The sequence below is a fragment of the Cryptomeria japonica genome, chromosome 3, assembly GCF_030272615.1.
Source record: "Cryptomeria japonica chromosome 3, Sugi_1.0, whole genome shotgun sequence".
Lineage (NCBI taxonomy): Eukaryota > Viridiplantae > Streptophyta > Pinopsida > Cupressales > Cupressaceae > Cryptomeria > Cryptomeria japonica.
The window spans coordinates 743,164,908-743,178,608 of NC_081407.1; the positions used below are offsets into that span (position 1 = coordinate 743,164,908).

Genomic DNA, 13,701 nt, shown 5'->3' on the forward strand with positions numbered 1-13,701 from the left:
AATTGACACTTCTTAGGGTTGAGTGCCAACCTTGCCCTCCGACATCTCTCCATGCATTCCCTTAGGGCTACCAGATGTGTGTCCTACTCACTATAAATCGACCAATTTTCGAGGAAAGCCTTAAAGTTTCCCACGGACATCTTGTCAAAGATGTGCAAGATGATCCTTTGAAAAGTTGCAGGTGCATTGCATAGACCGAATGGCATCCGGTTATTAATGCGTACACGCCGTCCTCCACCACGAAGGTGGTCTTGAGCTTATCCTCCTCGGCGATCAAGATCTGGTTGTATCCTGGAAACCCGTCCATTAAGGAATACATTTCGTGGCTGGCTACCTCTTCCAATACGCTATTCATTAAAGGTATGGGAAAAGGATCCTTGATAGTGACTGCATTCAGGCACTAGAAATCGACACAGATCCGGATTTGATTGGCCTCTCTCTTTAAGGAAATGACAATCGTAGACACCCACTCGCTGGTCTGGACCCAGAAGATGATGCCAGCTTCCAACATCTTCCTCTATTTCCTCATTGACCCTTGCGGCATAGTTTTTGTTCATCCGATACGGCCTCTTCCGCACCGGTTGGGCTTTAGGTACCAGTTGAATGCGATGTACACACATCTCGGGGGCCACTCCTTTCAGATCTTTATATGTCCAGGCGAAAACATCCTTATTCTCCAGAAGGATTTTGAAAGTTGTTGCTTGCAACACGAGATCCCAATCGTCCCCCACCAATATGTTTTTGGGGTCTTCCTCCTTTCCCAGGTTGGTGACCTTCAAGTTGGACTCCTCATACTTAATAGGTTTGTCTTTATCAAACTGATGTGCGGGAGCGTCATCCACTCGGGCCTCCCCTTCTCTGTATTCTCCGTACTCTAGTGGGAACACATCTTTCTCATCCGACTCTTCTATCTGGAGCATGCTGCATTGGAACAACTCATAGTCATCCATCTGCCAATGGAAGACTCCATTTAATGAGCACATGTCGTCCTCTGAGCAACCATCGAGTTCCAACGCTCCTTCACTATTTGATTCTATCAGCTCCTTTTCTTAATCCACACCAGTTGTCTCTTCCTCTGATTCAGACTCCGAGGAAGACGCCAACTCCTTGCTTACCATTTGTGTGCGGAGATCAATGACATACTTCCGCCCACCTTTCTCCATGGAGAGGGTGTTCCTCTTCCAATTGTGATTTACTTTCTCTGTCACCAACCACCCTCTCCCTAAGATGGCGTCGTAGCCCTTCTTAAGGGGGATTACCACAATCCAATAAGAAGGGTTGTGAGCCGATGGTCACCTGTTGGGCCATCAGGGTGTCGAGCGGCTTAATACCATGCTGGTCTGCTCCTACCAGATTGAATGTGGGTGGCCATAGTGTTGGCTTTCCCAGCTTCTTCCACGTTTCCTCCGGCAACACGTTTACTCCGGATCCTCCGTCCACGATGGTATCCGTAAGAATGGTCCCAAGGATACCCATGTCTACCACCGAGAGGTGTCGACCACTATTGACGGCCAATAACATTGGGTCAGCTCAAGGGTTGACTGGGACTTCCAGTTGGTTTGAAGATGTGTAGGAAAATGTGTGGGCCGTGCTATGCACAGAGCTCAGGATGGCAGTCCTCAGTTGTGGCATTGTTTCGAAAAGGTCCTGCACCTTTACCGATACCTCCATCTGCAAGACTTGCCGCATAATTTTTTTCTCTGCCTTTGTATGGGATGTGGTGCTCAACGCCTCCGTCGTTGCCCGTCATTCTATCATCATGCCTCGTTCAATCTCACCCTTTGCCTCCAGTGTTCTTTCTTTTTCTGTATGAGGGTTCGGGTAGGTGGCCTTCTTTGCTTGTGCCCGGGTGAGTGCCAACACCTCCTTTTCCTCGCTAGGTTTCTCAATATTTAATAGATTCACTCCAGGCTTGGGGCAATTTGTATCGTCGCGGTCGCCAGGAACACACCATCTGCACAAGTTCGGAGGGGTTTTAGCCTTTTGGCAATCTCGCGCAAAATGCCCCCACTAGTTGCAGGCTTGACATTGAATCATTGGCCGTCCTTTAACGTCGTATTGCATTCGGCTCCGGTTATTGTTGTTGTTATTGTTGCCTCTTCCTCCCCTTCGGTTACCTTTGTAACTGCTAGATGATGCCGTGGTGTTGGCTTGGGTTTGGGATGTGCCCACTGCAGCGGATGGCGACGACTGCTTCTAGGTGAAGAGCACCCGATTCCCTCGTGTCTTCATATTGTATGGACACTCTTTGGTGGAGTGTCCCAACACTTGGCAAATTTCACAGAAGGCCTTTTTAGGACAGGTGCCTTTTGTATGACCTTACTCCTTACACTCGGTGCACCACACTTCCTCATTCTTGCTCGTGCTTCCCTTCATACTTTTAAATTCTTTCATCATGCGGTACATGTCCTTCTGTAGGGCTTGCACCTTCTTGCTGGATCCCTCATTGTTGCTACTTCCATCCGAGGATTCGTCGTCACCAGAGGACTTGTCTTTCTTCTTCCTAGTCGTCTTGCCTTCACTTTCCAGGTCCATTGCGTGGTTGTAGGCATCTTCATAGGACGTGGGTGGTACAATTTTCATTTTCTTCCTGAGGGATGATTTCAGACCCTCCATGAACCACCAGTTCCTTTAATCGCCAGCTGGTTGTCCGTCTTTTCCAGCAATTCCTTCAATTGTCGGCTATATGCTTTAATTGTCTCGTGTTTTCCTTGCTTCGTACTCAAGATTTCCGCGACGATTTCATTGTCATCCCGAAGGAGTCGAAACTCTGTCTCGAAGGCTTTCTGTAACTCATCTCAAGTTCCTACCTTCGTCTTGTCTGTATCGGAGTACTTGTCGATGGCTACCCCACGTAGGGTGGCGGGGAACTGCACCACCCATTCAGCTTTGTCGGCTACTCCATTGGCCGACCAGATCATCTCACATGTCCGACAATGCCGTATAGGATCTTCCTTCCCGTCTCCAGTGAATTTAGGCAACTTCTACCTGTTCGCCATTACGCTCCTTGGCTGTGGCCCAGCTCTAGAACTCGACTCTCCAGAAACTGGTCCTCCAGACACTAGTCCTCTAGAAAGTGGTCCGTTGAGATTTGGTATGTTGGGTCCCACCAGTTTACTTTGACTACCAGGGTGTGTGATGAGCCTGAACCGAACAGATTGCTTATATTACTGTGCCCTTGTGTCCTCTCGACACCTTCGGTCGCACTGGTATCTCCCAGTTCTCTGTTCTCGGTCTTAGTCTCCTCTTCTCTCTTGGTCTTGTCACCTCTAAATGGCGTGTACGTCTCTATCGTACTCCCGTCGCCAATCTCCTCCAACGTGAGGGAAAGGTCCCCCAACCTCTTTCTAGTGGTTTCTATTAACACAAAAACTTGGTCCTCGCCACTCGATCCATCATTGCCATTTCCGCTTCCTTCTTCAACAATTTTCTTCAGCCCTCTCCGACGTTTGGCTTGTTGCTCCAACCTTAGTGCCCTCGTTGCTGCCTCGTGCCCGTCTTCTTCTTGTCCCTTCTTGTTTGCCGGCGGCTTTCGTCACGTTCTTCCTCCTCGCGCCGACTCGTCTCTTCGAACTGTTGTAAGATTTGTTGCCGGCGGTTCTCACGGTATGTTTCCTCTCGGCGGTTTTGAAGGGCAAGGAAAGCTTGTGCCAATAGGTTGGGCAGGTTGTTCATCAACTTGTTCACTGCGGCGCTCACTCCGAGGGAAGTCCACACAACACTCTCGGGAATGTCTTCTCATGCTCCTTACCTTCGTACGTGGGTTTCAATGGACGCTTGCACCTAAAGTTTACTGTCAATGCCCTTTCCCCTTCAAACAATTCTTTGGGTTCTTCTTCCTCAGGGTGGCTCCTCCCTTCATTCAATGGTTGACCTATTATCGTTGTGCCATGTAGTATACTCTCGTCATTCCTAGGTTTAACTCGCCAACGGTGCCAGATGTTTGCCCATTGGGTGAACCGTTTTTATGCATGCGGATGGAATCTCGATTGCTAGCCAACAAAAAAGATACCATTCCATTCATAATCGTAATAATGGCAAGTTACATCAAATGGTATATAAAGGTACCGAGGGGGTGCGAGGGACACCCACCCGTAACTACCTACCCTCGGTTACATCACTAAGCAAAGTACTTCCTAATTACTTAATTACTTATTATTCCCATACATACAATATGCCGCCAACAACCCTTGGCCTTAGTCACGTCTCATACGCATAATCATAACTTGTCTCAAAACGTGTTGGGGCTGATGTATGTTGAGGTCACTTGTAACGTATGGGGCTAATTCTGTTTTGGTGCCAATCTTAATGCATTGAATTGTAATTAAATGTGCTCTCTTTGCAAGCTGACTTAGGTGAATTAGAAGGCTAAGTCTCCTATATATACAAGGCATCAATCATTGTATCAGCACAATCATTCATACAGCGAATACATCCTATGATCAACGAATATCTTCTTTCAGCGATCTTTTCAGCAGTGTTCAGGGAATCATCTTCTAGAGTCAGTGAACTACTTTTGGGACAGCGAACTTCATCCTAGGAACAATGAACTCCATTCAAGAGACAGCGAACTTCCTTGAGGTAGCAAACATCTTGTGTATTGCAGATAAGTTCTTCATTGTTGTGTTCGCCCTAGTTTGAAGGTATAATACTACTGTGCATAGTTGCTGGTTCTAAATGCTTCAAGTGTTAAAGCCAAATTGTAAAGACACTTACTGATTATTGCATGATAAGATCTGAGATTTATAGCTGGGTTTTTCACCTCCAGGAGGGAGGTCTTCCTAGGGTATTTTAGTGTTCTTTGTGTGCATTGATTTGATTATCTGTTATTGCTATTTATATTGCTACAGTCTGATCCAAAATTAACATGGTATCAGAGCTAAGGTTGACTCAGTTGTGATCAGACTTTGTGATAACAACACTCGTCCTCATCCTCTTCACGCCATTTTCCAGCATTCAAGATGGTCTACGGTCTGAAAGTTGAGGACAGACTTGAAGGAGCCTCGAATTTCACTTCTTTGAAATTCATAATCCTTGTCACGCTCGAAGAAAATGATCTTCTGGAGTTTGTGCAAGGAGAGGATCAGCCTTTGCCTGAAGACAAAGATGAATTACTTCAGTTCAAGAAGAATGTTGTGAAAGCCAAGAAGATTCTGATTGAAGCCGTGAAAGATCTTCTTGTTTCTATCATCTCCAATATGTCTTTAGCCAGGGATATGTTCAAGGCTTTGGAAGGCATGTATGTGATCAACAACACAAGTAGAGTACTTGCATTGAGGCAGCAACTTCATCAAGTCAAGATGGCAAAGGGAGAATCAGTGATATGTTCAAGGCTTTGGAAGGCATGTATGAGATCAACAACACAAGTAGAGTACTTGCATTGAGGCAGCAACTTCATCAAGTCAAGATGGCGAAGGGAGAATCAGTCATCACCTACTTCATGAAGATTTCAGAATTAAGAGATCAGCTCAGCACCATTGGAGATGAAGTTGTGGACAAGGGTCTTGTTATGCTTGCATTACATGGTCTTCCTCACTCTTGGGAGCCATTTATCCAAGGCATAAGTGGGAGATCCAAATTTCCCAAGTTTGACCGCATCCGTGTTGATTGCATTCATGAGGAATCAAGACTGGCTGCAAGAGGAATTATCAAAAGCTCTCATGGTGAAGACAATCATGTTCTTGCTGCCCAGTCCATCAAGAAGAAAGGAGGCTATTGGAAGAAGAACAATTTCACGAGAAATAGAGACCAAAGGTTTGATCCGGCCCCTGATTCAAAGAAGACGAGGGATCTTTCACGCATCAAGTGTTTTAGGTGTGACAAGTTCGGTCACTATGCTAGGGACTGCTTATCCCAGCCAAAGCAACAAGGAGCAAACATAAATGAAGTTTCAAATCAGAATGATGCTGAAGACTTCCTCTTCATCTCTGCCTTGTCAAGCAATGTTCCTACAAACAATCATACATGGCTTATTGATAGTGGAGCATCTAAACACATTACTGGCTACCGGGAGCATCTTTCAGACTTGGTGGAGAAGAAATCCAACCGACACGTGATCATTGGAGATGATGCATGGTATTCTGTAAGAGGTTTTGGTACTACTTCCCTTAACTTAGATTCTGGAATTTCTCTTCACCCCAGTGATATATTGTCTGTGTCGGGAATCAAGAGGAACCTTATCTCAATATCAGCATTGTAAGATAAAGGTTATCAGATTGCATTTTCTGAGGGAAGAGTTCTTGCGTGGCCTAAGAAGTCCAACATCAAATCAGCTTGTGTCTTTGGGAATCGGTATGAGAGCCTATATAAGCTTTCAGCTCGTCTGTTTTGCCCTCGAGGGGTGTGTGCATTTAGTGCATAACAGTACAGAGATATAGGAAATGTAATAGTACACAAAGGTGCAAGTGAGAAGAACTCATATGTCTATATTCACTGATTCCAGAATGCTAGTACATTCAAAACATAGTTTCCCGGTGCATATATGTAGGTGTTAGTACAGGTTGCCTGGCAACCGTCAGGTAACCACCGAACTTTAACACACTTAACATTCTTATTACGACATGACATAATTACCTGACAACATCATCCCCCAAAAAAGAAGGTCGTCTCTTGACGAGTTACAAACAAAATGGGGAATGACACCAAGACACAACAAGAAAAATCAAAGCTGAGGGGGTACGAAGGGCGTCCCTGATGACGAAGGGGCCAACGGTGCTGCTGCTGCCAACTGCTCTGTCAGCTGGTGGACCTGTTGTGTCTGATGCCTCAGATCTCGCTCAGCCACCAACTGCCTCTCCCTGGATTTCTTTACCATAAAAACCGCTTCCATGAGCTCCTTCTGCTTTCCGTCCGACTCCTCTAGGGTAGATGTGAGAGGGGTCTCAAGGGCTGTCTGCTCTGCCACCTCCCGTGCTCGGCCCACCATCTCTCTTAGGCCAATTCTACCTTGGCACGAGCCAACTCCTCCTCTAGACTGGTCATTGGGAATTGGTATGAGAGCCTATATAAGCTTTCAAATCAGCTCGTGTCATTGAGAATTGGTATGAGAGCTTATATAAGCTTTCAAATCGGCTCGTGTCATTGGGAATGGGTATGAGCTAAGTCACTAGGTTCGGCCAAATTTCATCCTTGAAGTTCGAAATTCGTCGAACTTCAAAAAAAAAAAAAATTCGTTGAAATTCGCCGAACAAAAAAAATAAAAATATATATATATATATATTTTTAAAATAAATTTTTGGCCTTCTTCTTCTGTTAATATTTTTTAAACACGTCTTCTTTTCTTCGATTAAAACCCATTAACCCGTTCTTTCTTCAGGATATTTATGTCTGTTAGAACCCTCAATTAGGATGAGAAAAAAATGCTGAAGATGATAATTGATTACCCAATTAGTGAGGTATTCCAGTATTTGGTGATTTTGTTATTCTCATAAGATGAGATAAAGATGTTACTTACAATAAACCTTATTAGCAATTCATATGGAACCATCCCCCATATGAAAGATTGGTTGTTTTATAGAATATATCTGGCATATTTATACATATGGCGAACTTAATTCGAATTTTATACATTTCGAATTTTTCCCTCATCGAACTTCATTCGAATTTCAAAGTTGTCGAACTTCGAATTCGAATTCGAACCTGGTGACTTAGGGTATGAGAGCCTATATAAGCTTTCAGCTCGTCTAGTTCAAGCTCTCATTCATGAAGCACCTAAGTCAAGCAAGGTATGGCATAGAAGACTTGGACATCTTCATTTCCGAGCCCTTCCTACCCTAGAGAAGTAGGTTAAAGGTATGCCTAAACTTAGTCATATTCATGATGATACATGTAAAGGTTGTGCTATGGGTAAAAACACTAAGAGTCCATTTCGTCAAAGTAAAAGTAGGTCTAAAGAGAAATTAGCTCTTGTGCATTATGATTTATGTGGATATATGTATGTTGCTTCTCCAAGTGGATTCTTGTATTATGTAATCTTCATAGATGACTACTCTAGGAAAACGTGGATTTACTTTCTAAAGTCAAAAGAATCTGATGAGTCCTAGGTAGATTCAAAGAATTTAAGGCCTTAGCTGAAAATCTATGTCAGAAAAGAATTAAAGTTTTAAGGTCTAACAATGGAGGTGAATACACCTCGGGTAGTTTTCATGATTTTGTATTGAGGCAGGAATCAAGAGGGAGTTTTGTGTTCCCTACAACCCTCAACAAAATGGGATTGTAGAAAGAAAGAACAGATCTATAGTTGAGGTTGCGAAAGCTATGATTCATGATCAGGACCTGTAGACTTTTCTTTGGGCTGAAGCATCTAGAACAACAATATACATTCAAAATAGATGCCCTCACCGTGTATTGAAGGATATGACTCCAGAAGATGCATTTTCAGGGATCAAACCTGACATCTGTCACTTGAGGATCTTTGGGAGTCCAGTATATACTCATGTACCCAAAGAGAAGAGAACCAAGTTGGGACCTTCGGGAAAGAGAGGAATTCTTGTGGGTTAGAGCGAAACCTCCAAAGTATTCAGAATCTATATTCCAGGTCAGAAGTATATTGAGGTTAGTAGAGATGTTACCTTTGAAGAAGATATTGCATTCAAAAAGTCCAAAAATTCAAGTATGGAGATTGATTATGAAATTCATGATAACCCTCAAAACTTGGATATTGATCATGATACTGAGATTCAGAGGGAGTCTACAAAACCTGAAGAGCATGATGATCTAGTTGAGCCTATGGATCCTAGTGATGGGCCTAGAGATATTACCATGAGTAAGAAGAGACCCCTTTGGGCAAGAAACACTGTATAGGGTGCAAAAAAGTTTGCAGTTCCAAGTGGCACATTCAGAGAAAGTAGGAGACCTCAGAAGTTCTCCAACTATGTTGCATTGATATGCAACATCATTGAGTCTGAACCTTCCAGCGCTGGAGAGGCCATGAACCAGCAAGCATGGAAGAATGCTATGGATGAAGAATACCAATCTATCATCAAGAATGATGTTTGGGATATTATGCCTAGACCCAAAGGTAAGTCAGTTGTATCTTCCAAATGGTTGTTTAAATTAAACATGCTGCTAATGGAAGTATTGAGAAACACAAAGCTAGGTTTGTGGCTCGTGGCTTCTCTCAAAAGGAAGGCATAGATTATGAGGAAACCTTTGCCCCTGTGGCTCGATGTACTTCTATCAGGACTATCGTTGCTATTGCTGCAACCAAGGGATGGAAGTTACTGTTGTCATTTTATGACACCCTTGGTCCATCAGTGAGAACCGATTAGAGATATGTTCCATGGACCAGCGCAGCCCCAGTTGATCAGGGAGAGAAGAATCATGAAGTGTGAAGTGTTGTCTTGTCCGGAGGAAGTTCCTCCCTTGCTCTCTCTTTTCCGGAACTCTAGAACTCGGGAACCCCTAGGTTTTGAAGTTCTTTGCCCTTGTCTTTTTCCTTCTTTTTCCGGAACTTCGGAACCTCGAGGTTCCGAAGTTCTTTGCCTTAGCTGCTTTCTTTCCTGCTCTGGAACTCCGGAACCCCGAGGTTCCAAAGTTCCCTTCCTTCCCTTAGCTTTTCTCCAGTTTCTCCGAAACTCCGAAACCCCGAGGTTCCAAAGTTCTTTCCCTAGATTAGCCCCTCCCCTCCTTGGCCTTTCTCTCTTTTCTCCGAAACTCCGGAACCCCGGGATTCTGAAGTTCCTTGTCCTTTCTCTCCTTCCCTCTTTGGAACTCCAGAACTCCGAGGTTCCGAAGTTCCTAGCCTTCCTTTCCTTCGCCTCTTCTCTTAAGCTTCTCCTTTGCCTAGAATTCCGGAACCCTGAGGTTCCAAAGTTCCCCTTCTCTCTTTAGCCCTTTCCCTCTCTATCCCGGAACTCCGGAACCTCGAGGTTCCGAAGTTCCTTTGAGAAGTTCCTTGGAACTCCGGAACCTCGAGATTTCAAAGTTCCTTCCCCTTTTGCCTTCTCTTCGAAGTTCCTCCGAAACTCTGGAACCCCGAGGTTCCGAAGTCCCTTTCCTCTCTTCTTGTCTATATCTCAGAACTTTGGAACCTCGAGGTTTCAGAGTTCCTTGCTCCTTCCCCTGTCTTCCTCACTTGGGGAGTCCGAGGTTCTGAAGTCTCCAGACTTCCTTCCGACTGGCGACACTTCTGGATGGCGTGATCAACACTCAAGGCTTTAAATGCTCTTACAGTTTTGGTGACTTTTGCACTTTCTTGTGTGGAGCCAGAAGGGTGCATTAAATGTTTTTGGCAATATTTCCATCAAGGAGGTACGGGGCCATGCTTGGTGACTTATGTTATGTCTGACTTTGGAAGGTTAGTCAATCCACCTTCCTCAGAGTTGCCTTTGGTGGTATGGCTAGGTTGCTTGTATGTACAAGCCAAGTGCATGCACTTCCTTGCACTTCCAGACTGACATGCAGGGGTCATGGTCACCATTGTAAACCATTTCTCTATATAAGGCTATTAAGCCTCATTGTAAAGGGTCAGGTGTCATGGTCACCATTGTAAACCATTTCTCTATATAAGGTTGTTAAGCCTCATTGTAAAGGGTTCTCTCCTTGCTGCCTTGAGCTTTCTTATGCTCTTCTCTTCTCTTGAAGACTTGTAATCACTTTTGCATTTCTGCAACTGTAAGATTGGCCTTTGGCCTTCGAATGAATTGAAGTTACATTCTTGCCTTCTTTCAACTTGTGCATGTTGTGTATGTTTCCTTACCTTCATCATAAGTGTATGTTGTGGGTCCTCTGTCCATATATGCTATGTTGACTTGTTTTCCGAGTGTGACTTGTGGGAATCCTTCTCCCCTCTTGACACTTAGCAAAATTCCAACCTCCATACATGCGTTTGGGTCACTTATGCAACTGAAGTTGTGCATCTCTGGGGTATTTCAGTTGATTCCTTGTGCCATTTCGGTAGGGAGAGAAACAATCTCTTCTTGGTGCATCACATCCTTTCATTTCAAGCATTCTCTCTTCCCTTTACCACTGCAAATTGTTAGGATAGGCTTAAGAGTTAGTTTTGAAGTGTTGAGTTAGCTCAACACTTGCACTTGGATTGAGTAGGAAACCGGCCTTCTCCGGAGATTCAACCCCATGCGCAAGGTCCCACATTGAATTCGGGGTTGTTTCCATGTTTCACAATGTTGCTGAGTTGATAGCTCAACAAGGGTGCGAGCTTTTGTGATAACAGTTTTTGGCAAGCCCGGTGGGACAACATTCAATTCACATGCTAAGGATTTAGTGCTAATTCTTAGTGTTTTAGCCTTTAGAGGCAGTCATCTCTCAAGCACTTGGCGACACTGCTCAAGGACTAGTTCGTGTTCACACAAAGTTCATAACTCTGGGCCCCCGGAACGCCCAAGTTCCCAAGTCATCGTAACTCTGCTTACCTTGGAAATCCGAAACCCCCAGGTTCCGAGGTACTTAGGCCTGGAAAGTCGGAACCCCCTAGGTTCCGAACTTCCGAACTTCCTCACTCCGGACCTCCGAGTTCCCGAGGTGCCGAAGTGGTCATACTCCGCAACTCCGGACCTCCGAACTTCCAAGGTCGGTTGCAGATTTCATGCCCAGAATTCATACAAGGGCGTCTTCTAGGGGCAGTTTCAAATTCATAGAGCTCCCATCTGCAGGCTCTAGAAGGTAGAGAGGTAGACCTTCATTGTCACCAGTCAGGGGTGTCAAGGTTGTAAACACCCCATCTCCCAAGTCTCGTTCTACTCCTCCATTTACAAGACCATCACTATCAAGGGCTCCCACCACTCATATCAATAGACCATTGTTTCACATGGCAAGAAATCAATTTTTGTTACCTTCAATGGAGGGAGTCCCCTTATTTTGACTGAATGGACTGATATACTAGTGGCTGCGTTGAACAGTATACCATACTTCACTGGTGAGAGAACTACTACGCCCATTGAGCACATTCAAGACATTGCAAACATCTGCTCCTTCCATAATATCACTCAGTATGATGTTGCTGTCAGACTCCTAGCCACATCCTTGAAAGGCAAAGCTTTGCAGTGGTATAGAGGGTTGTCGTCTAGTTCCATTCACAACTGGGATGAATTGGGGGAGAGGTTGTGCAACCATTTCAAAGACAAAAGTGATCACCTATCACTTGTAGAGCATTTGACTACAATCAAGAAGGCACCCCACGAGTTCATGGGAGACTTCAACTTTAGATTCCATAAGACATGGAATAGGATTCCTGCTCTAGTGAAGCCATCTCCAAATCATGCATTCTTGTATTATCTTAGAGCTCTCAACAACGATATAGCTGTCATGATCCAATCAATGGGTGGAGCCTCTCTAGCTGGTGCATATGACACAACCATAGGAGCAGAAAATTGTTTGATTCGGGTTGGGAAGATAGCTCCAAGGCCTCCAATGCCTCTCTTCCCAGAAGCTCCCACTCAACAACCCACCTTGGCTCCTATTCCCATGGCTGTTGTCGGGTAATTAAGCAATAAGACATTTAATGTAATTAGAGTTAATGATGGCAGTTAAACCGTCGGTTGTCGACAGTTGACACCGGGTAACTGACCGTTCACCTTTATATATTAGCGAGTCCTTGGTCATGGAGGGAGAGTTAGTATGGTCATTGTCATTGTACTAACTCTCCCTCCATGACCAAGGACTCGCTAATATATAAAGGTAGGTGTGGAGATTTTGTAGCTGATTGGAGATTTTGTGCTGCATATATGTATAAGTTCATATTTTGATTGCATTTGAAATTCACAGACGTATAATTTCATCATAACTTTTGGTAGGTGTGGATATTATAAGTGAATGTGTACAAACTTTTATCCCTACAAGATAGACATTTCATTGCTGTTTGCTCAAATAATGTAAAATTTATTCGTTTGTATCTTTGCATGTTGGGGGAAATTTTGAATTGAATGCAATTTTTTTTTTCAAAAAAAACCTCAATTTTATGTTTTGTTTTGTTTTGTTTTTTTAATAATGTCTGGTCTCTATATGTAATTTTCAGGTGCGAATTCGTATTTTGTCTATTGCTGCTGCACTTTTTAGTATCTCAAGTGAGACAGCTGCAGCAGTTTATCAATCAGGTCTTCTAAACATGTTTGAGCAAGAACTTAACAGCACAAGCGATATGCTTGCCACTCTGAATTTACTAGAGCTGCTATATGAGGTGAATGGAGACCACCTCTATCTAGAGTGCAATTTTTTTTGAATGATGTATGGTATGATTTGGTTGCAAAACATAATTAAGTTTAACCACATTGGTAAGTTTATTTGAGGCAAGGAATATACTGTAAACATTTATGAACATTTAGGGTGCAAAAATAATATTAATTGATGCTCTCAAGCATAATTAAAAAATGTCGACTCCACAATAACTTGTAAAAATTTGAACCACTAAATAAACTGTCGAAGAAAGCACAGTCTTGTAAAATAATATGCTTAGAACTGAATTTACATAGCTCATCCTTGATTTATTGATAAAAAATCGGATCAAATTCACGTCACTGTGTCATATGATTATAAATTACATATTTGTATTAATATTTCACAAATTTCATCTATAAAAAGCATCGGGGTGAAACAAGTTTTAGTTTTTGCTCTCTAAAACTAGAGTGGGTGTTTGGGGCTGTAATAGAGGGGCAGTGCCTCATGTGGGATCTGGGGGCAGCACCCTTGGTGTCTACCCCAAGGCAGGGTTGAGGGGTGGAGCGCCTGCTGTCAAGCCCAAATTAA

At 43.8% G+C, this 13,701-nt stretch overlaps 1 protein-coding gene across 4 annotated transcripts in view; it reads left to right on the plus strand.

Annotated features, from left to right (window-relative positions):
• The window catches only part of LOC131042307 (uncharacterized), a 189,266-nt gene that overhangs the window by 84,991 nt on the left and 90,574 nt on the right, over positions 1 to 13,701 (plus strand). For 3 of the 4 annotated variants that reach the window (XM_059218561.1, XM_057975653.2, XM_057975652.2), the window contains one exon: positions 12,974 to 13,135. The exons of the other annotated variant lie outside the window; for it this stretch is intronic. In XM_059218561.1, the coding sequence (XP_059074544.1) occupies positions 12,974 to 13,135 (162 nt within the window). The remainder of the gene's footprint in view (positions 1 to 12,973; positions 13,136 to 13,701) is intronic. 4 annotated transcript variants of the gene reach the window in all.